Source organism: Mustelus asterias, chromosome 1 (assembly GCF_964213995.1).
Source record: "Mustelus asterias chromosome 1, sMusAst1.hap1.1, whole genome shotgun sequence".
NCBI lineage: Eukaryota > Metazoa > Chordata > Chondrichthyes > Carcharhiniformes > Triakidae > Mustelus > Mustelus asterias.
The window spans coordinates 149,545,550-149,571,238 of NC_135801.1; the positions used below are offsets into that span (position 1 = coordinate 149,545,550).

At 42.8% G+C, this 25,689-nt stretch overlaps 1 protein-coding gene across 3 annotated transcripts in view; it reads left to right on the forward strand.

Moving 5' to 3' along the window:
* Nucleotides 1-25,689, forward strand: part of rai14 (retinoic acid induced 14) — a 217,372-nt gene that overhangs the window by 121,202 nt on the left and 70,481 nt on the right. For 2 of the 3 annotated variants that reach the window (XM_078220432.1, XM_078220442.1), the window contains exons 4-5: nucleotides 13,875-13,963; nucleotides 21,879-21,943. In XM_078220432.1, coding sequence (XP_078076558.1) covers nucleotides 13,875-13,963; nucleotides 21,879-21,943 — 154 coding nt within the window. Of the gene's footprint in view, nucleotides 1-13,874; nucleotides 13,964-21,878; nucleotides 21,944-22,882; nucleotides 22,970-25,689 lie in introns of all 3 variants that reach the window. The other variant, XM_078220421.1, reaches the window with a different exon arrangement.

The window sequence follows — 25,689 nt, forward strand, 5'->3', positions numbered from 1 at the left end:
ACAGAATCAAGAATTTTTTTTCTGGTTGAGTGGGTGAACAGTTGCACATGAAAACTAATAAATTTAGCCTTTAAATTAAAATAATACAAAATTTAAAAAGTAAAATAGAAATGACGGAAATTGAGTGAATGCAGTAAAAAGACTAAAGAGTGCAGAGAATGTTCAGGCTGGTGAGCTGAACAAAAACATGGTGTTTATTTTAAACTCGTTAAGCCTACTGCTAATTTTGCATTAGTAGAGCAATGAAGCTGATTCAGACATTTCCAAAGCATTTCAGTCATGGCCAATTTATCTGCTCCATGTCAGCTTTCAGAAAAATAGCCAGACAAAGAGGATAGAATTCCTTGGTGCTGCCAGCAACCTAAGTGCTCAAGGTTAATCTTTAATGAATCTTATTGCTGTAATCATTTTCATACCACGTAGACTGTGTAACTCCAAGGTCGATGCATGATAAACCAAGATGCAATATTAGCATCTGATTAATAGGTGGTTGCAGTTTGAGGGAGTTGGGTAGTTGCTCTCTTTCCATCAAATTCATATGGTGAATATCTATAGGCTGCAGGCTGAATGTGAGGGCCTGCTCCGAAAGTGCAATTGGGAGGTTATTTTGATTATTGTTGATAGTTGGACGTTTGTTTAATTCTTGTAAGTTCTTTTTGAAAGGATGTGTTTTTACATAATAGTTAATATATAATACAGTAAAAAAAGAGCTTGCATTTATTTAGCACCTTTCACAACCTCTACACCAAATTGCTTTACTGCCGAAGAAGCACTCGTCAGGTAGTCATTCTTGTAATGTCAGGAAGTGTGACTACTAGTTTAGACATAGTAAGGCCCCAACAGCAACAAGCTGACTTGTTTTAGTGATGTTGCTGGGGATGATTACTCGCCGGGACATCAGGGAGAACTTGTCCACTATTTTTCATATAGCGCCATGGGTTCCTTTGTGGCTGCCTGAGATGCCAGAAGAAGCCTTGGTTTATCGTCCTATCTGAAAGATGTCACCTTTTACAATGCATCACTCTCTCAGTGTGGTATTAAATTGACAGCCTAGATGATGTGACCAAAAGTGGAGCATGAACCCATGAGCTTCAAACCCAGAGATAAGTGTGTTACCACTGAACCAAGACTAATACCTTAATAATGACAGTCAGTGCTGCTTACTGAGGTTTCAGAGCCTCTGGTTCCACTATATATCATATTTTAGTGACGTGAAATGACTTTTGTGTAACATTTTATGTATATTGTATTTCAGAAGTTATTTATACATATTATTGAACCAAAACTGGATTAACCTTGTTGACCTATCCTCAGTTATTGAAGGAAAATAATTACATTATTTAAAAAAAGTTTATTTATTAGTCTTCCGTAAGTTAGGCTTTCATCAACACTGCATTGAAGTTACTGTGAAATTCCTCTAGTCGTCACACTCCAGCGCCTGTTCGGGTCAATGCACCTAACCAGCACATCTTTCAGACTGTGGGAGGAAACTGGAGCACCCGGAGGAATCCTACCCAGACACAGGGAGAACGTGCAAACACCACACAGACAGTGACCCAAACCGGGAATCAAACCCGGGTCCCTGGTTCTGTGAGGCAGCAGTGCCAGCCACCGTGCTGCCCCAATTATCATTGTAATGGTAATTGCATCTTCAACTATTTTAGAAGGTGGAATGAGGTGCATATTGAGACGATCTGGAACAGAAATTGGTTCCAAAAATATTGAAATGAGCTCTGGTGAAAAAATGCTAAAATTACTGAAAGAGACCATTATTAGCATGTTCCCCGACAGATTGACCATTGTTTGACCATTGACCTCCCACTGTTTGACCATTACCTATATTTTCCATACCTTTTGGGCACTGAATCTCTTTTGGAGAATGTTTGTAAGCTTGAAGCTGTAAACTTCTCTTCTAAAACTGGCAACCTTTAATTTAAAGCTAATTTGATCAAAATAACTTCAATTGGTTTTAGCTCCATGTTTTTTGTGAATGTATTTTTGTATTATGTCTCCTTACATGGAGACATTTTATAAATTCTTGATACAAATCTACGCTTGTTTTATTCTAAAACCCCTTTTGTGCACAAAGGAAAAAATACTCAATTTGATTCACACCTATTATGACCACAGGATGTCCCACAGTGCATTACAGGCAATGGAGTACTTATGAAGTGTGCAGTCACTTCTACAATGTCGAAAATGTGGAAGATAATATATGTGGCACAGGGTTAATAGGATTAAAGAGACGAATGCGTGGCTCAAGGATTGGTGTGGGAGGAATGGGTTCGAATTCATGGGGCATTGGCACCAGTATTTGGGCAGATGGGACCTGTATAGATGGGATGGTCTCCGTTTGAACCGTGCTGGGACCAGAGTCCGAGCGAACCGTATCACTAGGGCTTTAAATTAATTTATGGGGGGGAGGGTGCAGAGGTAAGAGGAATTACGAAATCAATGGTAGAGGAGAGGGAGCGAGTGCAAGTGAATGAGGGCATTCAAGTAGTTAAAGGAGTAGAGGGCAAGGGAGAGGTTGATAGCGTTTCATCAAATTGGGTCCAGATAAAAGCTGGAATAAAGACACTTTGCCTGAATGCACAAAGCATTCGGAACAAAGTTAATGAGTTGATAGTGCTGATTTGCACCAATGGGTATGATCTAGTGGCCATTACAGGAACGTGGCTGCACGGAGACCAGGACTGGGAGATGAATATCCAGGGGTATCAGGCATTTAGGAAGACAGACAGGAAGGAAAAGGTGGTGGGGCAGCTCTGTTAATAAAAGTTAATATCAGGGTAGTAGTGAGGGATGACATAGGCTCTAAGGAACAAAACGTGGAATCGTTATGGGTAGAGATAAGGAATAGTAGGGGGAGAAAGACACGAGTAGGCGTGGTCTATAGGCCCCCAAATAATAATGTTGAGGTGGGGAGGGCTATAAACAAGCAAATAATGGATGTGTGCAAAAACGGAACAGCAATAATCATGGGGGACTTCAACCTGCATATTGATTGGCTGACTCAAGTTGGAAGGGGTGGGATGGAGGAAGAGTTCTTAGAATGCTGTCGGGATAGTTACCTTGAACAGTATGTTACAGAACCGACGAGGGAACGAGTTATCTTAGATCTGGTAATGTGTAACGAGGTAGGTAGAATTAAGGATGTTCTTGTGAAGGACCCTCTTGGGTCAAGTGATCACAATATGGTTGAATTTCTGATTCAAATGGAAGAGGAGAAAGTAGGGTCCCACACCAGTGTCCTCTGTTTGAACAGAGGGAAGTACGATAGGATGAGGGCTGAATTGGCTAAGGTGGACTGGGAGAGCGGACTGGTAGGTAGGACAGCTGAGAAACAGTGGAGGATTTTTAAGGAGATCCTTTTCAGTATTCAGCAACAATATATTCCAGTGATAAAGAAGGGCTGTAAGAAAAGGGGTAACCAGCCGTGGATAACAAAGGAAATTAAGGAGAGTATTAAATTGAAGACCGATGCGTACAGAGTGGCCAAAAATAGTGGAGAATCGGAAGATTGGCAAAACTTTAAGAAACAACAAAGAACGACTAAGAAAGCGACAAAGAAAAGAAAGATAGGTTATGAAGTTCGGCTAGCTCTAAATATAAAAAATGATAGTAAAAGCTTTTACAAATATATAAAAAGGAATAGAGTGGCAAGAGTGAATGTTGGACCCTTGGAGGACGAGAGGGGGGATTTAATAGTGGGAAATGAGGAAATAGCTGAAACTTTAAATAAGTTTTTTGTGTCAGTCTTCACGGTGGAAGACACAAATAGTTTACTGAATATTAACGATAGAGGGTTGGTAGTAGGAGAGGTACTCAATACAATTAATGTTACCAGGGAGGCAGTGCTTGGTAGACTAACGAGACTGAAGGTGGACAAGTCCCCGGGCCCAGATGGAATGCATCCCAGGGTACTGAAAGAAATGTCAGAGGTAATAGTGGATGCGTTAGTGGTTATTTATCAAAATTCGTTGGATTCTGGGGTAGTGCCGGCGGATTGGAAAAGGCTAATGTTACGCCGCTGTTTAAAAAAGGAAATAGACAAAATGCGGGTAATTACAGGCCGGTTAGCTTAACGTCTGTAGTTAGGAAAATGCTGGAATCCATCATTAAAGAAGAAATAGCAGGCCACCTGGATAAGAATGGTTTGATTAAGCAGACACAGCATGGATTCATGAGGGGAAAGTCGTGCTTGACGAACTTGTTGGATTTTTATGGAGATGTGACTAGTGCGGTTGACGGAGGGGAACCGATGGATGCGGTGTTTTTGGATTTCCAAAAGGCGTTTGATAAGGTGCCTCACAAAAGGTTGCTGAAGAAGATTGGGTCACACGGAGTTGGGGGTAGGGTGTTAGCGTGGATTGGGGATTGGCTATCCGACAGGAAGCAGAGAGTCGGAATAAATGTGTGCTTTTCTGGTTGGCAGATGGTAACTAGTGGCGTGCCGCAGGGATCGGTACTGGGGCCTCAACTATTTACCATTTATATAGACGATCTGGAGGAGGGGACTGAGTGTAGGGTAACAAAGTTTGCAGATGGCACAAAGATAAGTGGAAAAGTGAATCGTGTGGAGGGCGTAGAAGGTCTGCAGAGAGATTTGGACAGGCTGAGTGAGTGGGCGAGGATCTGGCAGATGGAGTATAACGTTAACAAATGTGAGGTTATTCACTTTGGAGGAAATAATAGCAAATTGGATTATTATCTAAATGGAAAGAAATTACAACATGCTGCTGTGCAGAGGGACCTGGGGGTCCTTGTGCATGAGACGCAAAAACCCAGTCTGCAGGTGCAACAGGTGATCAAGAAGGCAAATGGGATGTTGGCCTATATCGCAAGGGGGATAGAATATAAAAGCAGAGATGTCTTGCTGCATCTGTACAGGTGATTGGTGAGGCCACAGCTGGAATACTGTGTGCAGTATTGGTCCCCTTATTTGTGGAAGGATATATTGGCCTTGGAGGGAGTGCAGAGAAGGTTCACCAGGTTGATACCAGAGATGAGGGGTGTTGACTATGAGGAGAGACTGAGCAGATTGGGTTTGTATTCGTTGGAATTTAGAAGGCTGAGGGGGATCTTATAGAGACCTATAAGATAATGAAGGGGCTGGATAGGGTAGAGATGGAGAGATTCCACTTAGAAAGGAAACTAGAACTAGAGAGCACAGCCTCAAAATAAAGGGGGGTCAGTTTAGGACAGAGTTGAGGAGGAACTTCTTCTCTGAGGGTGGTGAATCTCTGGAATTCTCTGCCCACTGAAGTGGTGGAGGCTACCTCGTGGAATATGTTTAAATCACGGATAGATGGATTCCTGATCGGTAAGGGAATTAGAGGTTATAGGGATCAGGTGGGTAAGTGGAACTGATCCACTTCAGATCAGCCATGATCTTATTGAATGGCGGGGCAGGCTCAAGGGGCTAGATGGCCTACTCCTGCTCCTATTTCTTATGTTCTTATGTGTAGCAGGGCTCCACAAGTAATGCTGTGAAGTAAATTATCAGACTGGTTTTAGCTGTTGATTGAAGGATAAATGTGAGTGGCATTGTCTGTACCTTTAAGACTTGATTAGCTGTAAAGACTGGCACACAGGCGTGGCTTAAACTGGTACTTTCGAACTTTACTAAGTTTCCATTGATGCATTAAACTACAAAAGACATGATTTAAATATTTTTGAATGAAATGTCACAATGTAAATAATTCCATAATTATTACAATCTTACAAGATTCATCAAGTGAATGCTTCAACATTTGCCTAACAGTAGTCCTCCAGTTAAGGTGCTAAATAGGGGGAAGGCTAATTACAACAATATTAGGCAGGAATTGAAGAATGTGAATTAAGGGCAGATGTTTGAGGGCAAATCAACATCTGGCATGTGGGAGGTTTTCAAGTGTAAGTTGATAGGGATTCAGGACTGGCACATTCCTGTAAAGATGAAGGATAAGTATGGCAAGTTTTGGGAACCTTGGATAACGAGAGATATTTTGAGCCTAGACAAATCAAAAAAAAGAGGCATTTGTCAAAGGTAGGAGGCTAGGAACACATGAAGCAAGTGTGGAATACAAGGAAAGTAGACAGAAACTTAAGCAAGGAGTAAGAAGGACTAAAAGGGGTCACGAAAAATAATTGACCAGCAGGATTAAGGAAAATCCCAAGGCCTTTTATACAAATATAAAGAGCGAGAGGGTTGGCCCACTCAAGGACAGGGGAGGGAGTCTGTGCGTGGAGCCAGAGGCAATGGACGAGGTATTAAATGAGTACTTTGCGTCAGTATTCACCAAAGAGAAGGACTTGGTGGATGATGAGTCTGGACAAGGGTATGTAGATAGTTTGTGTCATGTTGAGATCAAAAAGGAGGAGGTATTGGGGTTCTTGCGCAAAATTAAGGTAGACAAGTCCCCAGCACCTGATGGGATCTAGCCCAGAATACTGAGAGAGGCAAGGGAGGAAATTGCTGGGGCCTTGAGAGAAATCTTTGTATCCTCACTGGCTACAGGGGAGGTCATAGTAAGAAGTTTAACAACACCAGGTTAAAGTCCAACAGGTTTATTTGGTAGCAAAAGCCACACAAGCTTTCGGAGTCTTAAGCCCCTTCTTCAGGTGACTCACCTGAAGAAGGGGCTTAAGGCTCCGAAAGTTTGTGTGGCTTTTGCTACCAAATAAATCTGTTGGACTTTAACCTGGTGTTGTTAAACTTCTTACTGTGTTTACCCCAGTCCAACGCCGGCATCTCCACATCATGACTACAGGGGAGGTCTCAGAGGATTGGAGAATAGCCAATGTTGTTCCTTTCTTTAAGAAGGGTAGCAAGAATAATCCAGGTAATGACAGGCCGGTGAGCCTTACGTCAGTGGTAGGGAAATTATTGGAGAGAATTCTTCGAGACAAGATTTACTCCCACTTGGAAATAAGTGGATGTATTAGCGAGAGGCAACATGGTTTTGTGAAGGGGAGGTCATGTCTCACTAACTTGATCGGGTTTTTCGAGGAAGTGACGAAGGTGATTGATGAGGCTAGGGCAGTGGATGTTGTCTGCATAGACTTCAGTAAGGCCTTTGACAAGGTCTCTCATGGCAGACTGGTGCAGAAGGTGAAGTTGTATGGGATCAGAGGTGAGCTGGCAAGGTGGATACAGAACTGGCTCGGTCATAGAAGACAGAGGGTAGCAGTGGAAGGGTGCGTTTCTGAATGGAGGGCTGTGACAAATGGCGTTCCTCAGGGATCAGTGCTGGGACCTTTGCTGTTTGTGATATATATCAATGATTTGAAGAAAAATGTAACTGGTTTGATTAGTAAGTTTGCGGACGACACAGAGGTTGGTGGATTTGCGGATAGCGATGAGGACCATCAGAGGATATAGTAGGATTTTGATCGGTTGGAGACTTGGGCGGAGAGAATGCAGATGCAGTTTAATCCAGACAAATGTGAGGTAATGCATTTTGGAAGGTCTAATACCGATAGGAAATATACAGTAACTGGCAGAACCCTTAAGAGTATTGATAGACAGAGGGATCTGAGTGTACAGATACACAGGTCACTGAAAGTGGCAATGCAGGTGGAGAAGGTAGTCAAGAAGGCATACGGCATGCTTGCCTTCATTGGCTGAGGCATTGAGTTTAAAAATTGGCAAGTCATGTTGCAGCTTTATAGAACCTTAGTTAGGCCGCACTTGGAAGATAGTGCTCAATTCTGGTCGCCACACTACCAGAAGAATGTGGAGGCTTTGGAGAGGGTACAGAAAAGATTTACCAGGATGTTGCCTGAAATGGAGATCATTAACTATGAGGAGTGGTTGGAGAAACTTGGTTTGTTCTCACTAGAACGACGGAGGTTGAGGGACCTGATTAGAAGTCTACAAGATTATGCAGGGCATGGACAGAGTGGATAGTCAGAAGCTTTTTTCCAGGGTGGAAGAGTCAATTATTAGGGGGCACGGGTTTAAGGTGTGAGGGGCAAGGTTTAAAGGAGATGTACGAGGCAAATTTCTTACACAGAGGGTGGTGGGTGCTTGGAACTGGCTGCCGGGGGAGGTAGTGGAAGCAGATACGATGGTGACTTTTAAGGGGCATCTTGACAAATACATGAATAGGATGGGAATAGAGGGATATGGTGCCCGGAAAGGTCGGGGGTTTTAGTTTAGTCGGAGAGCATGGTCGGTGTAGGCTGGGAGGGATCCTGTGCAATAATTTTCTTTGTTCTTTGTTTTTAACATAAACCTGGCAACGTGGGATACATGTTCACAGCACTCAAGAAAATGTTTTTTCTAAATGTAAAGACTCAATTTTGATCAGACAAGTGGCCACATCTGTTTATACTCAGGAAGTTACCACTGTTCACAACCAGCAGACAGAAGCAGCAAAGTCATGCAAATTCTTTATTGGAACGACATAACTTCCTCCGGCAAAATTTCTTTTGGGAAATGGGGCAGATGAAAGGAGAAATACTTGTCTGGTGTAGCTACCTTTGAGTGCAACAGACAATCAGATGTAAATCTAATTATCCAGTAGCTTTTCCAAGGAGACTCGCTGGGAATTCTAGCTGATATTGTGGATTTGGATTTGCTGCAAGGTTTGGTCAAAGTAAAATTAAAGGGCCATTGAATAGGAAGCATAATATTGCGAATGTCGCACTGGAAATTGCTCACAAACGAGCATGATTATAAATGTAAATTAGATTATATGCAGAGCACCTCAAATATTTTAGGATTCTGGCTTTTTCTTAAATGTATTAATGATTTAAATGAGGGTGTAGTAAGTAAAAAGTTTCCTTTGTGCCAAAATAGGATTAGGACAGATAATAAACAACAATTTAATTGGATTCAAAAAATGGCAGATCTTTTTGGTAAATGGGCCAGTAGGTGGCAGATGTAAACCTCTTTGGATAGATGTGAAATAATTAACATGGTGGTGAGGAACCATGACAGTAATACTACATACTGATCACCAAAAAAATACAGTGATCATTATGGATAAATTTTTAATATTGGGAGCATGTTATTTGATTGCTGTAATAAAAAAAAGGCACTGGATTCCATTAGCAGGGAGATAGCGTGTAGATTTAAAGGGCTTGCATTATTACTTAGTAAGTACATACCTGTGTTGTTAGATCAAAATGGGCAGATAAATGCACATGGAATTTAACCCTGAAAAGTGTGAGGTGACACACTTTGGAAGGAGTCATTTGAGAAGGATGTATTCAATGAATGGTAGAACACTAGGAAGTTCTGTGGAACAAAGGGACCTTGGCGTGTTTGTCCACAGATCTCATGAAAGTGGAAGGGCATGTTAGTAGGGTGGTGAAAAGGGCATATGGGACACTTGTCTTCATCAATCGAAGCATAGATTACAAAAGCAGGGAAGTCATGTTGGACTTTGGTGAGGCTACAGTACTGTGTAACCCCATGTATTTACCCCATTAATCACCCTTTGGACACTAAGGGCAATTTAGTACAGTCAGTCCACCTAACTACCATGTCTTTGAATTGTGGGAGGAAACTGGAGCACCAGGAAGAACCCCACGGTGACAAGGGGAGAACATGCAAACTCCACACACACAGTCATCCAGGGCTCGAATTGAACCCAAGTCTGTGACGCTGTGAGGCAGCAGTGCTAGGCGCTGTGAGGCAGCAGTGCTAGTCACTGTGCCACTCCAAGATGTGCTGGTTTGGTATTTCTGTTGGTCATTTTTATAGCCACTGTGGGCTGTCTATTCTTTCAAAGCATGTTTTACAAACAGGCTCTGTGGATCACCAATCTTTTTCTTGTGTAGCTAGGGAAAGTCTTGGGCTAATGTCTTTGGGCGGCACAGTGCTTAGCACTGCTACCTCACAGTGCCAGGGGCCCGGGTTCAATTGTGGCCTCAAGTGACTGTCTGTGTGGAGTTTGCATGTTCTCCCCATGCCTGCATGGGTTTCCTCCGGGTGCTCCAGTTTTCATAGAATCATAGAATCATAGAAACCCTACAGTGCAGAAGGAGGCCATTCGGCCCATCGAGTCTGCACCGACCACAATCCCACCCAGGCCCTACCCCCACATATTTACCCACTAATCCCTCTAACCTACACATCTCAGGACTCTAAGGGACAATTTTTAACCTGGCCAATCAACCTAACCCGCACATCTTTGGACTGTGGGAGGAAACCGGAGCACCCGGAGGAAACCCACGCAGACACGAGGAGAATGTGCAAACTCCACACAGACAGTGACCCGAGCCGGGGATCGAACCCGGGACCCTGGAGCTGTGAAGCAGCAGTGCTAACCACTGTGCTACCGTGCCGCCCACAGTCAAAAGATGTGCGGGTTAGGTGGATTGGCCATGCTAAGTTGCCCCTTAGTGCCATGGAGATTAGTAGGGTAAATATGTGGAGTTATGGTGATAGGGTCTGGATGTGATTGTTGGTAGTGCAGGCTCGATGGGCCAAATGGCCACCTTCTGCACTGTATGATTCTGTGAACCCGAAGGCCATTTGTTTTGGGATGCGTCATAATCAAAAGGATATGCCAGCGATGGGATAGATGCAGTGTAGGTTTATGTAGATTTGATAGGAATTTGCGGGAAATGGGAGGTTGGCAGGTGCTACTGTATTGAAGAAAGACATGGGAAATTGAGGCTTGTCTTCATGAGAATTAGGAAGGCACGTGACAGATGCATTCAAGGTTGTGAAGGATTATAGCAAGATAACTAGCCACTGTTTACACTGTGTCAGGCAACGCGATAATGAAAGTGCATGCGTTTAAGACAATCGCGAAGATAATTCTCAGCAAAGGGCGGTTAGAATGTGGAATTCTCTGGCATGACCATTGTTCGAATAATCCACACATTTCAAACCAAGACAGATGGTTCCTTGGGGAAAAGGGAATATTAAAAGGGCAGAAGTATGAATAGGAATTAGGCTGGGAGGCTCAAGTGGGGAACAACGTTTCCACAAATTTCATGAACCATATGGGCCCTTTGCTGAAACATTCTAGAATTTAGATGAACTGCAGAACATTTTCGCTAATGGAGAATGTGAAGCCAACCCTGCGCCAATTTTAAACCACCAGCAGCAGCCTGTTAAAAGATTCAATGTCTACAGTTTATGTAAACCAGCAAAATGGATGCTATCATTTAAACAGACTTATGATGATAGAGATGTTTCCAGCTAGATAATATGTGGCTGGTGTAGCTTTTCAATTTTTGTGGAAGTTGTGGGAGCTTTCAGAAATTACTAAAATAAACGCTAAACATTATTCATGATGGTTTCTCATAACTGTGGTCATGTTAGTATTTAGACAAATGATGGAAAAATTGGTTATATGAAGAAAAATTGGTGTCTTGGTACATTTTGGAATTGTTTGACATGTAAAATATGTAGTAAATATCTAAACTTTGCAATAATAGTATTTGTTCACTTCATGCTTTTTGCAACTTATATCAATGAAGTCTAAATCGCTTGCAATATGTTATGTTGGCCCTTCTTTCCTCTCAGCATAGTTATAATAAAAGCTGGCATTTATCGAGCAGGGTTATATAGCGGGTTGGGTGGATTGGCCATACTAAATTGGCCCTTAGTGGCAGGGCGGCTAGCTAGGGTAAATGGTATGGTGTTGTGGGGATGGGGCCTGGGTGAGATTGTGGTCGATACAGACTCAATGGGCCGAATGGCCTCCTTCTGCTCTGTGTGATTCTATGACCTTAGGATGTCCCAAAGTGCTTTACAGCCAAGAAAGTATTTTTGAAGTGCTATCATTGACGTAATATGGGATTATGTTACTACACTATAGCCTGCTTGTGCACGAATAAAGTCACACGAATAACAATGTAATAAAAACCAGGTAATTTGTTTTAATGTTGGTTTGACCGGGATAGCACCAGGTAATAATTTCAGTATCTTAACAGGATGGCGTATTGTTTTAAAAAGCAATATTGCTATTAGAATCTTGAGTATTCATATATACAGAAACCAGAGTTAGTAATGCATAACATAGATATTCTCAGCCTGTAAATGTTTACAATTTATTGATTATTAAGTTTTATTTTTTCTCATGGAGCTTTTTTTTTAATGCTCCGTTGGATTTAATATTGTTGGTCCTTTTGAAGATTTGACAAAAGCTTTTGCTATAAAAGGCTGAGTCGCTGTGCTTACATTCATATATTCCTGGTTATTTTAAAATATGCAGAAATTACACCCAAGAGAATTTTTTGAACATTTCTTCAGTTCATCATTTACAGAATTCTTTTTGTGGATGCAGTGCAGTGGAATATTTTGAAGCTTAAAAAGAACATCCTGTACAGTGTAGTGTCAATGGCAGAGATTATTTTACATATTTTTGAGGTCCCGCTAACTGCCATCTTTCCAGATTCATAGAATCCTAGAAACCCTACAGTACAGAAAGAGGCCATTCGGCCCATCGAGTCTGCACCGACCACAATCCCACCCAGGCCCAACCCCCATATCCCTACATATTTTACCCGCTAATCCCTCTAATCTACGCATCCCAGGACACTAAGGGGCAATTTTAGCATGGCCAATCAACCTAACCCGCACATCTTTGGACTGTGGGAGGAAACTGGAGCACCCGGAGGAAACCCACGCAGACACGAGGAGAATGTGCAAACTCCACACAGACAGTGACCCAAGCCGGGAATCGAACCCAGGTCCCTGGAGCTGTGAAGCAGCAGTGCTAACCACTGTGCTACCGTGCCGCAGGTTGTGGATAGATTAGAGGAAGCGGAATGGATGCTCTTAGTCATGTTTGAGAAAGAAGTCAATGATTTCACACTTATTGGTTCGGGCAGGGGAGAAGGGTTTAAGGAGATGGTTTGTCTTGAGAGAAGGAGCTACAGATTATGGGCAGGATTCTCCGATCTCCTCCATGGCTACAGCATTCCAGCCAAAATTCAGTTCGCTATCAGTGGCACTGGAGAATCCCAGCCGCGAATGAGGACGGAGATTTTCTGCGTATATTTGAATCCCAGGAAGCAATTTTGGCAGTGGGGCAAGGCTCAATGGTGCTGAATGACATCCAGCCAGATGCGATAATGGAAGCCAGTTCTATGCCTGATGCATTCAGATTTGTACCTCCAGACTTAGTCGTGAAGATAAGAACCTGGGCAATGACCAGGGTAGAAGAATGAAAATCAATTTACTGGAATCGAGAGTATCAAAGGTGGAGGGGACAGCTGCAGAAGGGTGAAGATAATGGAGGGCCAAAAGCTAAACAGTTGGGAGTTTAAAACTTCTGTTGTGAAATAGGGGAAGAGTATCTCTGAGGCTGGGAGAGTGGAGGTTGCAGAATGTAGTGGTAAAAACCGACGACTCATTGAGCAATTCCACAGGAGAGCTACGTGCAGTTCAACAATTTAAATTTTACACTAAAGAAGTACTCCAGGAAAAAATATCACATGAGACAGTAGAAGATTGTGAGATCAATGATATCAAATGTCAGAAATTAGAGGGTACAGTGGCTTTATTCTGGAGTTTGGACAAAGGCAATATTAAAATACCTGCCGCCACTGGGCTATAGTGATGGGGGGGAGGGGGTGGGGGTGTGCTGTCGGTGGATGGCTGGGGAAAGAGAGGATGTAATAACTGGGATTTTAAACCAGTGATAAAATGGTTAGTCTGTAATTAGAAGCAGTTCACATTGGTCTTAAAAGGAAAAGATTAAACTATATTTTGTTCCTATGCTTGAGAATAAAGCCATCACGGAGTCTTCACCTATCATTCAAGCCATTTTTTTCTTTCCCCTTTGCTGTGTTTGTAGAGAAAAGAATCTAACCATTCAAGATATCAGAGCTGGTGTTGAGAACTTTGAATGCCTTGGGTGTAAGAAATTCTTCAAAAGTAAATGTAAAAAATGCTGAAAACACGTATTTTTCTTTTCCAGTTTTCACCTGGCTGCCACAAAGGGACAGGCGGAATGTTTGGGAGCGATGCTCACTCATGGTGTTGATCTAACTGTACCTGATGGCTCAGGTAAGAAACTTGCTGCTGACCCTATGAATTTGTTACAGAAAATTAAAATATTTTGTTGTAAATTATTGGATTACACTGAAGGGTTTTCGGAAACATTTCAGAACTGAAGATTTTGCAGGTTTGCACTTCCCTGGTGCAAGCACACCTCTTTCACTGAACACCATTCGAACTTCTTCAGCTTGGTTTTCACCTTGCCCACGGTCCCAAGATGGTCCTGGCAAAAGCAGCCACTATACCTCCCTATACCCTTTCATTTCTGACATTTAATATCATTGATCTCATGATCTTCTACTGTCTCTCCTGTATGGGGTTGTCCTGGCATGGCTTCACTCCTAATTGCCTCAATGTAGCCAACACAATTCCAGAAATGATTTTTCTTCCAACTACTGTGGGATCACCTCCAGACATGCATTTTCTGATTGCCTCCCTAATTGATGTTCTGCTTGGGTGAGTGACATCATCCATTAATTTCCCCATAATATTCCCTGGATTTCTTGCTTCACCACTTCCGGTTGAGCATCCATTAGACCAAAGGCACAGTTTTTCCCCCCGAAAATAAAAATACGTGCCCTTCCCATAGAATCATAAGATCTAGGAGCAGGAGTGGGCAATTCAGCCTCTCGAGCCTGCTCCGCCATTTAATACGATCATGGCTGATTTCACCTCAGCCTCAACTCCACTTAGCTGCCCATTTACCATAACCCTTCCACTTACTTACTAATTAAAAATCAGTCCACCTCTTCCTTAAATTTACTCAATGTCCTGGCATCCACCACACTCTGGATAGTCAATTCTACAGACTCAAGATCCTTTAAAAGAAGTAATTTCTCTTCATCTCTGTTTTAAATCTGCTTCCCTTATCTTAAAACTATGACCTCTTGTTTTAGATTGCCCTTCGAGAGGAAACGTCCTCTCTACATCTACTTTGTCAATCCCCCTTATCTTGTACATCTCAATTCAATCTCCTCTCATTCTTCAAAACTTCAGGGAGTATAGGCCTAAACTGCCTAATCTCTCTTTATAAGTCAAATCCCTCAACTCGAGAATCAATCTAGTGAATCTCCTCTGAACACCTCCAATGCAACCATATCCCTCCTCGAGTGAGGAGACCAAAACTGTACACAATATTGTAAGTACGGTCTCACTAATGCTTTGTACGGTAGCAGCAACACTTCACTACTTTTATTCTCTGTTCCTTTAGCAGTAAGTGCCAAGATTCTATTTGCCTTATTACCTGTAAACTAGTTTTCTGCAATTTATGCACAAGGACACCCAGATCCCTCAGCACCAAAGCACAATTAAGTTTCACGTTATTTAGATAATAATTTGCCTTTTTATTTTTCCGAACAAAATGAATAACCTCACCCCTTATCCTTGTTAAACCCCATCTGATAATTTTGTCCTATTCACTTAATCAATCCGTATCCATTTGTAAATTTCTCATTTCATTATCACAACTTACTATAGGAACATAGGAATTGGGAGCAGAAGTAGGCAAATTCAGCCCTTCGAACCTGCTCCGTCATTCAATCAGATCATGCTGATCTCTCCCTGGTCTCAAATCCATCTCCTCACCTGATCCCTATATCTCTCTTTGCCACTTTTTATTAGAAATATGTCTATCTCCCTCTTGAAACCGTTCAACGATTCAGAATCCACCGCGCTACGGGACAGCGAGTTCCACAAATTCACCACCCTCTGCGGGAAACAGTCCCTCCTCATCTCAGTTTTAAATCTACCATCTCTCAACCTATACCTGTGACCTCTTGTTCTAGATTTCCACATAAGAGGAAACATTTGGTCTCCATTTACTTTATCAATCCTTTAAAAATTTTTATATACCTCGATCAAATCCCCTCTCATCCTTCTAAACTCCAGCGAGTACAAGCCAAAACTATTTAATCTCTTCTTACACATCAGCCCCTCATTCCCAGAATCAATCTGCTGAACCTCCTCTGGACTGCCTCCAATGCCACCACATCCTTCCTCAAATAAGGAGACCAAAACTGGACACAATACTCCAGATGTGGTCTCACCAACACCCTGTAAGTGTTCCCTAGTGACGATGATAGCTCTAAGTTCCTCCCTTTCTCACAAGAGCAAGAGGATAGCCAGGGAAGTGGTTGGTCCACTCAAAGATAGTGGAGGGAATCTATGCATGGAACCAGAGGAAATAGGTGAGATACTAAATGAATACTTTGCCTCAGTATTCACCAAAGAGAGGGACTTGATGGATGAGAAGCCTAGGGTAAGGTGTGTAGAAATTCTTGGTTATGTTGATATCAAAAAGGAGGAGGTATTGAGCCTCTTAAAAAGCATTAAAGTAGTAAATAAGTCCCCAGGGCCTGACAGGATCGACCCCAGAATACTGAGGAAGGCAAGAGTGGAAATTTAATGGGGCCTTGACAAGAATCTTTGTATCCTCATTGGCTACAAGTGAAATTCCAGAGGACTGGAGGATAGCCGGTGTTGTTCCTTGGTTTAAGAAGGGCAGCAGGGATAATGCAGGAAATTATAGGCCGGTGACCCTTACGTCAGTGGTAGGGAAATTATTGGAAAAGATTCTGAGGGACAGGATATACTCACATTTGGAAACAAATGGACTTATTAGTGATAGACAGCATGGTTTTGTGAAGAGGAAGTCATGCCTCACTAACTTGATCAAGTTTTTGAGGAAGTGATAAAGATGATAGATGAGGGAAAGGCAGTGGATGTTATGTACATGGACTTCAGTAAAGCCTTTGACAAGGTACCTCATGGTAGACTGGTGCGAAAGGTGAAGTCACACGAGATCAGAGGAGAGCTGGCAAGATGGATACAGAACTAGCTTGGCCATAGAAGACAGAGAGTAGCAGTAGAGGGATGCTTTTCTGAATGGAAGGCTGTGACTAGCGGTGTTCCACAGGGATCAGTTCTTGGACCTTTGTTGTTCGTAGTATGTATAAATGATTTGGAGGAAAATGTAGCTGGTCTGATTAGTAAGTTCACAGACAAAAATTGGTGGAGTTGCAGATAATGAAGAGGATTGTCATAGGATACAGCAAGATATAGACCGGTTGAAGACTTGGGTGGGGAAATGGCAGATGGAGTTTAATCCAGACAAGTGTGAGATGATGCATTTTGGAAGGTCTAATTCATGTAGGAATTATACAGTAAATAGTAGAACTCTTAGGAGTTTTGACAGGCAGAGAGATCTGGATGTACATGTCCACCAATCACTGAAAGTGGCAATGCAGGTGGATGAGGTAGTCAAGAAGATATACGCATGCTTACCTTCATCGATTGTGGCATTGACTATAAAAATTCGCAGGCCATTCTGCAGCTGTACAGACAGAACCTTAGTTAGGCCTCATTTGGAATATTGTGTACAATTCTGGTTGCCACACTACCAGAAGGATGTGGATGCTTTGGAGAGGGTACAGAAAAGGTTTACCAGGATGTTGCCTGGTCTGAAGGGTATTAGCTATGAGGAGAGGTTGGGTAAAGTCAGTTTGTTTTCACTGCAACGATGGAAGTTGAGGGGTGACGTGATAGAGGTTTACAAGATTAAGAATAGCATGGACAGAGTGGATAGTCAGATGCTTTTTCCTTGGGTAGAAAAGTCAAGTACTAGGAGACAGAGGTTTAAGGTGTTTAGGGAAAAGTTTAGAGGAGATGTGAGAGGCAGGTGTTTTACACAGAGGGTGGTGAATGTCTGGAACGCACTGCCTGGGGAGGTGGTGGGAGCAGGTACGATAGCAGCATTTTGAGGGGCAACTATCCTAATCAGACATAATTAGGATGGGAATGGAACAATACGGACACTAAGTGCATACGGTTATAGTTTGGGCAGGCATCATGATTGGTGCAGGCTTGACTGGCCGAAGGGCCTGTTCCTGCACTGTACTTTGTTCTATAACTTCTGCATTTTCTGTTACTATTGGGATAATACTCATGTCCGCTACTGTGAAAACTCAGGCAAAATTTTGATTTAGTGTCTTTGCCATTTCGGTTCCCCACTGTAAACTCACCTTCCAAGGAATCAGTATTCACTTTAGCTACTATCTTCCTCTTTATATACTTATAGAAGCCATTGTTGCCTCTGAGCTGAACATACCATTATAAATTTACAGAAACTTATAGATTCCAACCCTCTGCCTGTGGTGAGGTGTTCAACGTTATAAAGCCTTTTGATAGAGTAAATTAGGCAGGTTAGAGAACACACTGTTAAATAACTCCCTACTTTCCTTGTGGATTGGTAGCATCTCCCATGTTCCTTCTAAGCTGCATGGCTGCGCATCAGTCTATGTTTGCGACTGTCGCACTCCAGAGTGAGACTGTGGGAAGAGGGTGGTACATTGGTTAGCATTGCTGCCTCATAGTGCCAAGGACCTGGGTTCGATTCCCGGTTTGGGTCACTGTCTGTGTGGAGTTTGCATGTTCTCCCCGTGTCTGTGTGGGTTTCCTCCGGGTGCTCCGGTTTCCTCCCACATTCTGAAAGACGTGTTGGCTAGGTGCACTGACCCGAACAGGCGCTGGGCTGTGGCGACTAGGGGAATTTCACAGTAACTTCATTGCAGTGTTAATGTAAGCCTTACTTGTGACTATTAAATAAAGTTTTTAAAAAACTTTAAACAATTGGGGTGGTCAGCTTCGAGGCAGCAATGGTGGCCGTGGAGTGAAGTCTTAGATTTGACAATCTTGGGATTGACTGCAATAATGTGCCCTTTAATTGCCTGTGGGTGTGGCCTAATCTGAAGAGTTTTGAGGCCCCACTTGCTGACACCAGCAGAGCCTTCAAAATGGTAGGTGTCTTAGTTTTTATGCCTGTATTCCTGTATATGCTGTTTGAATCCCCACCCCACTCACCTCCGCTCTCCCTTAATTTTCACTTAGGTCACACCACGCTTGAAATGTTAAAATGGGGTTATTGCAGAAAAAGGTTTGGGAAGCACTAATCTATGCAATCTTGCACATTTAATTAACACAGTTGCATTCGGGTGGCACGGCGGCACCGTGGTTAGCACTACTTCCTCACAGGGCCAGAGACCTGGGTTCAATTCTGGCCTCGAGGGACAGTCTTTGTAGGTTTACCAGGATGTTGCCTGGTATGGAGGGTCTTAGCTATGAGGAGAGATTGGGTAAACTGGGGTTGTTCTCCCTGGAAAGACGGAGAATGAGGGGAGATCTAATAGAGGTGTACAAGATTATGAAGGGTATAGATAGGGTGAACAGTGGGAAGCTTTTTCCCAGGTCGGAGGTGACGATCACGAGGGGTCACGGGCTCAAGGTGAGAGGGGCGAAGTATAACTCAGATATCAGAGGGATGTTTTTTACACAGAGGGTGGTGGGGGCCTGGAATGCGCTGCCAAGTAGGGTGGTGGAGGCAGGCACGCTGACATCGTTTAAGACTTACCTGGATAGTCACATGAGCAGCCTGGGAATGGAGGGATACAAACGATTGGTCTAGTTGGACCATAGAGCGGCACAGGCTTGGAGGGCCGAAGGGCCTGTTTCCTGTGTTGTACTGTTCTTTGTTCTTTGTTGTAGAGTTTGCACATTCTCCCCGTGTCTGAATGGGTTTCCTCCGGTTTCCTCCCACAGTCCAAAGATATATGGATTAGGTGGATTGGCCATGTTAAATTGCCCTTTAATGTAAGGGGGATTAGCAGGAAAAATGAGTAAGGGTTACGGGATAGGGCCTAGATGGGATTGTTTTTGGTGCCAACTCGATGGGCCGAATGGCCTCCTTCTGCACTGTAGTGATTCTAACGATAATTCCTCAGCAACAGCCATTTATTTGAGGTTCTTTCCAAAATTATCTTTAAAATTATATAACCATAGTTATATAATTTCTATAAGTGGGGTTTCCTATCCTGTCACCCGAGGAGTAGGAGCGCCTCCCTGCTGATCACGGCAGCTTCGCAACAATTCAACATTCCATGGATCTTTATTTGGCTGAACGGGCGCCCCCTCACTCTTGCAGAAGTTCCACCTGAGGCCACTACCGGCTAATTTAATTAGCAGGTCGCTCTGTAGAACCAATAGCTCCTGTGGCAGCAGTGGCCAGACTGGGAGTCTCCAGGGTCCAGATCCAGATTCAGGACTAGGTAAGTTCAAGATCTCATGGCAGATAGGAGATGTGAGCCCCAGGTGCTGAGAGCAGGTTGGAGGAGAATGGGCTGGAGTCTTAATGGCTTTGGGTATATGGTAATCAAGAAATTTGCTGTCTTCAGGACTCCAACCTGAGTGTGTTCTGCCTCCCCAGTGAACATTTCTGCAGAGCAAATAACAATGATATGGATGAGAGTCCTTTCTCTTGGTTTTTCCCATTCTGTGATTCCTAGGAGAGCCTAATACTGGACAAAAACACTTTATACTGATGGTAAAGGGAGGTACTCCTGCCCCCTTCCTGTCTGAGGCCTGGACAGGATGATCTGCCAGTCTTCTCCTCATGGTGCACATCTGCACCATATCTTGACATTGGTGCATATAACAAAGCTTACTCCATGTCTGGGTGTGAAAACTTAGAGGGAACACTTGTGCCCCCATTGTGATCTTCGCTATACTGCAGACTTAATTTATCATCTAGGCCAGGCGGATGGATCAACAACCTGCTTTTAAGAACTTCAGAAGTAGTCACTTAATGATAACTTTACTTTTCCTTGGGGAAGGATTTGTCTTCTACTTAATGCTCCCTTACAAGTTTGCCGAGGTTAAGCATCTCTGTAACCTGGAGGCATTATGGCACTAATGTGTATTCTCATTATTTTATGGCACTATTGTTTTCTAATTATCTTACCAGATTATTTATTTTAAAATTGTACATAATTGTATGTCTGCAAAAACAAATCTCCATCAACGGTCCATTCAGAGCATCCTGAAGAAACCTCAATTTGAATATTGTAACAAAATCTCTGCTTTACTATTTTTTTCCAGCTTGGCTATGCCTGAGCTGAGAACTTCAAAAACCAACACAAGGCCTCTGCCTGAAATTTTGCTGCCAATCTAAAGGGAGAATATTCATAACAAGTCAGGATCTTTTCTCAGCTCACACCTATCAGGCTGAATAATTTAAAGATTTGATGATGATAAGGGGGCGCTCTTACCAAAAAAATTCAAAGTGCCAAACGAGCGTGAAAACGGGAGAGAATTGCGTCCAATTTTTTGGCACGCTCTCGAACACGATCTTATGCCACTTAGAAGCAAAGTGTGATTCACGCCAATAGGGGGAGTGGAAGGAGTCCATTCTCCCTGGAAAGCCAGCTGCTGACAGCTGGAGGGTGCCATTGCACATGCACTGATCTCTGTTGCTGATCACGCTTGCTTCACAGTGCCAGTAATATAGTGAGAGGCGAGAAACCGGGAGCGAAGCCGGTTTTTTGCCTCTCTTGCAATCTTACTACCTCGTCCCACTGGTCGACCAGCAGGATGGGCCAGTAAGATCACCCCCTAAATGTTAATATCTTCATCTTTCTGATGTTGTCTAATGTGATTGTGATTGTTTCCAGCATTCAGCACGTGAGTTGGGTTTTCAGGCTCAGCAACCTTTCCTTTAATCTGAGCAATCATTGTCATTCAATTAATTATCTGTTACAATTCTTCCAAAGAATACTTTTTTTTCTCGGTTACAGTACTTAGGATTCCATTAGTTTAACTGACATTCTTGCTGGGAGGTTGCTGAATCAGAGAAAAGAAATGAAATGCATGTTACGTTCTGGGGTTATGTTTCTCATTTGCCAGGACAGTCTATTTTTAGCTATGAATTTATGACCACCATTCTCGACAAAGAACATTTCAGATTATAAATCCAGCTTCACTTTGTGCATATAAAACTGAGGAACTGATATTCAAGTGGCACTCCTATAATTTGCAATTTAAAAAGTAGTAGTTAATGAACAAATTTTAACCCTTTCCCTCTTTGCTTGAATTGTAGGTTACAATGCTTTACACCTAGCTTCAAAGAATAGTCACCAAGAATGTGTGAAGAAGATCCTTCAGGTAGTGATGACTTCTGTTCTTGCTATCTGTGATTTATATTTTAAATAATGGCTCTTAACTTCCAAGGATACAGATTATGGAATACCAGCGCAAAACTGGCAGAACAGTGATACAAAATACAATACAACATTGAATGGGGGTTGATTTATTTGTAATGTACTCATAATCTCGGCTGTTTTTATTAATTAATGTTTTAAAGTTCAGGACAATTTTTTTGGAACATTGTCCAGTGTATTTGGTGGAAGTCATGATCTGTTTTATTCCTGGCCAAGACATTTCCAATTCTAGGAAGACTTTACAATTATCCCGTATTGCCACACTCATCCGAGAATCTTCCTCTCACTGATGCCTGAGAGATTCATCATGTGGCCCTTTGCAAACGCTGTTGCAACACAAGTTCTTGGCTTCTGTCATGCTCAAATTACAGCATTCTAGTGATTGATCTTTGAGGGAACATTATAAAGTTATATTTCTGTACATTTCCTCTTTCTCCCTGTCTTTGTCTCCCTAGTTCCTAATTGCTCCTATTTCCTTTACTCTCACTTTTTCATTGCTGCCCTCCTTCCCCCCCCCCCCCCTCTTTTGCCTGCCTGCCTACTTCCTCACGCTCTTAGCCTGGTTGCATAGCTCCCCCGCAACCCCAACTCTTCTCTCTTTCTCACCCAGCATCTTTCTTTGTCTTCCAATCTTGCTTTTTATCTTCTCTGTGCTCTCATTCACCCTTCTCACTTCCCTCTCTTTTCATCTCCCCCTCTTTAATGCCCCCTTTTTTCAAAACGGATCTTTTTTCTCTTTTCAGTTTCTTTCTGCTTTACACATCAACCTATTTCAATGCATTTGCTTTCCTTCCTGTACTATGACTTACTCATCATTCCTACTTGTTTTGTAACTTTTTGCTTTTCTCCACCTTTCTCCCTCTGACCCGTCCTTTCTATTAAGGCCAGCTTGTTGGATGAGTCTGGAAGAAAAGAAGACCTGCGAGGACGGAGACAGGGCTTAGCATCTGTGGTTTTAAGCAGAAAAACTGTAACTGCAATCAAAATTCAATTTATCTGTCTAAAAGTGCACCCTACTTTAGGTTAACTTTGTTTTAACATGGCTTTGTGACACTCCCTTCTCACCACGTGTTGATGTAAATAAAATTAATGTAATAATTGAAAATAGCAACCAGTTAAAATTGCTGAATGCCAGTGTTTAATGTGAAGAAAACAAAAACAGACAAAAAGGATAAAACCATTTCTTCCAAAAACATTTGGCCTGGCTAACATCTGTTATCAAACCAGATTCTGTAACAGTGCACGTGGGGAGTGCTCAACCTAATTTGTGATTAGGGATGGCACGGTGGCACAGTGGTTAGCATAGAGGTTTACAGCATGGAAACAGGCCCTTCAGTCCAACTTGTCCATGCTGCCCTTTTGTTTAACCCCTAAGTTGACCCAATTGCCCACATTTGGCCCATATCCCTCTCTACCCATCTTACCCCTGTAACTGTCTAAACGCCTTTGAAAAGACAAAATTGTACCTGCCTCTATTACTACCTCTGACAGCATGTTCCTGACACTCACCACCCTCTGTGAAAAAATTGCCCCTCTGCACCCTTTTGTATCTCTCCCCTCTCGCCTTAAACCTATGCCCTCTAGTTTTAGACTCCCCTACCTTTGGGAAAAGATATTGACTATCTAGCTGATCTATGCCCCTCATTATTTTATAGACCTCTATAAGATCACCCCTCCAGAGAAAAAAGTCCCAGTCTATCCAGCCTCTCCTTATAACTCAAACCATCAAGTCCCAGTAGTATCCTAGTAAATCTTTTCTGCACTCTTTCTAGTTTAATAATATCCTTACTATAATAAGATGGCCAGAACTATACACAGTATTCCAAGTGTGGCCTTACCAATGTCTTGTGCAACTTCAACAAGACAAGTCCCAACTCCTGTATTCAATGTTCTGACCAATGAAACCAAGCATGCTGAATGCCTTCTTCACCACTCTGTCCACCTGTGACTCCACTTTCAAGGAGCTATGAACATGTACCCCTAGATCTCTTTGTTCTGTAACTCTCCCCAACGCCCTACCATTAACTGAGTAAGTCCTGCCCTGGTTCAATCTAACGAAATGCATCACCTCGCATTTATCTGAATTAAACTCCATCTGCCATTCATCAGCTCTCTGGCCCAATTGAGCAAGGTCCCATTGCAATCCAAGGTAACCTTCTTCACTGTCCACTATGCCACCAATTTTGGTGTCATCTGCAAAATTACTAATCATGCCTCCAAAATTCTCATCCAAATCATTAATATAAATGACAGATAACAGTGGACCCAGCACTGATCCCTGAGGCACACTGCTGGTCACAGGCCTCCAATTTGAAAAACAACCCTCTACAACCACCCTCTGGCTTCTGTCATCAAGCCAATTTTGTATCCATTTAGCTACCTCACCCTGGATCCTACGAGATTTAACCTTATGCAACAACTTACCATGCACTACTTGTCAAAGGTCTTGCTAAAGCCCATGTAGACAACATCAACTGCACTGCCCTCATCTGCGTTGTTGGTTACCCCTTCAAAAAACTCAATCAAATTCTGAGGCATGATTTTCCACTCACAAAGCCATGCTGACTGTCCCTAATCAGTCCTTGTGTCTCTAAATGCCTATTGATCCTGTCTCTCAAAATACCTTACAACAATTTACCCACCACAGATGTGAGGCTCACCGGCCTGTAGTTCCCAGGCTTTTCCCTGCAGCCCTTTTTAAACAGAGGCACAACATTTGCCACCCTCCAATCTTCAGGCACCCCACCTGTGATTATCGATGATTCAGATATCTCTGCTAGGGGACCTGCAATTTCCTTCCTAGCCTCCCAAAATGTCCTGGGATACGCCTCATCAGGTCCTGGGGATTTATCTACTTAATGCGCTATAAGACTTCCAGCACATCCTTCTCTGGAGTATGTACACTCCTCAAGACATCACTATTTATTTCCCCAAGTTCCCTAACATCCATGCTTTTCTCAACAGTAAATACTGATGAGAAATATTCATTTAGGATCGCACCCATCCCTTGTGGATCCACACATAGATGACAATGTTAATCCTTAAGAGGCCACACTCTCTCCCTAGTTACTCTTTTGGCCTTTATGTATTTGTACAAGCTCTTTGGATTCTCCCTCGCCTTATCTGCCAAAACAATCTCGTGTCCCCTTTTTGCCCTCCTAATGTCTCTCTTAACTCTACTCCTACATCCCCTATACTCTTCAAGGGATTCACTTGATCCCAGCATGTCATATGCCTCCTTCTGCTGCCTCACAGTACCAGGGACCCTGGTTCAATTCCCAGCTTGGGCTCACTGTCTGTGTGAAGTCTGCACATTCTCCCCATGTCTGCATGGGTTTCCTCCAGGTGCTCCAGTTTCCTCCCACAGTGTGAACGACGTGCTAGTTAGGTGCATTGGTCATGCCAAATTCTCCCTCAGTGTACCCGAACAGGCACCAGAGTGTGGCAACTAGGGGATTTTCGCAGTAACTTCATTGCAATGTTAATGGAAGCCTACTTGTGACACTAATAATTAAACTTTAAACTTAAAAACTTAATATTGAGGTAGGTGGTAAAGCTCTGTGCATGCTGCTCAAACTGAAATAGAGGGTGATTTACATTGGTTTCTTTACAGCTGATCTTGAACTGGAAAAGCAGAGAAACCTGGTAGCTCTTTAATCACTAACAAAATAGTGTCAGTGTTGGAAAATG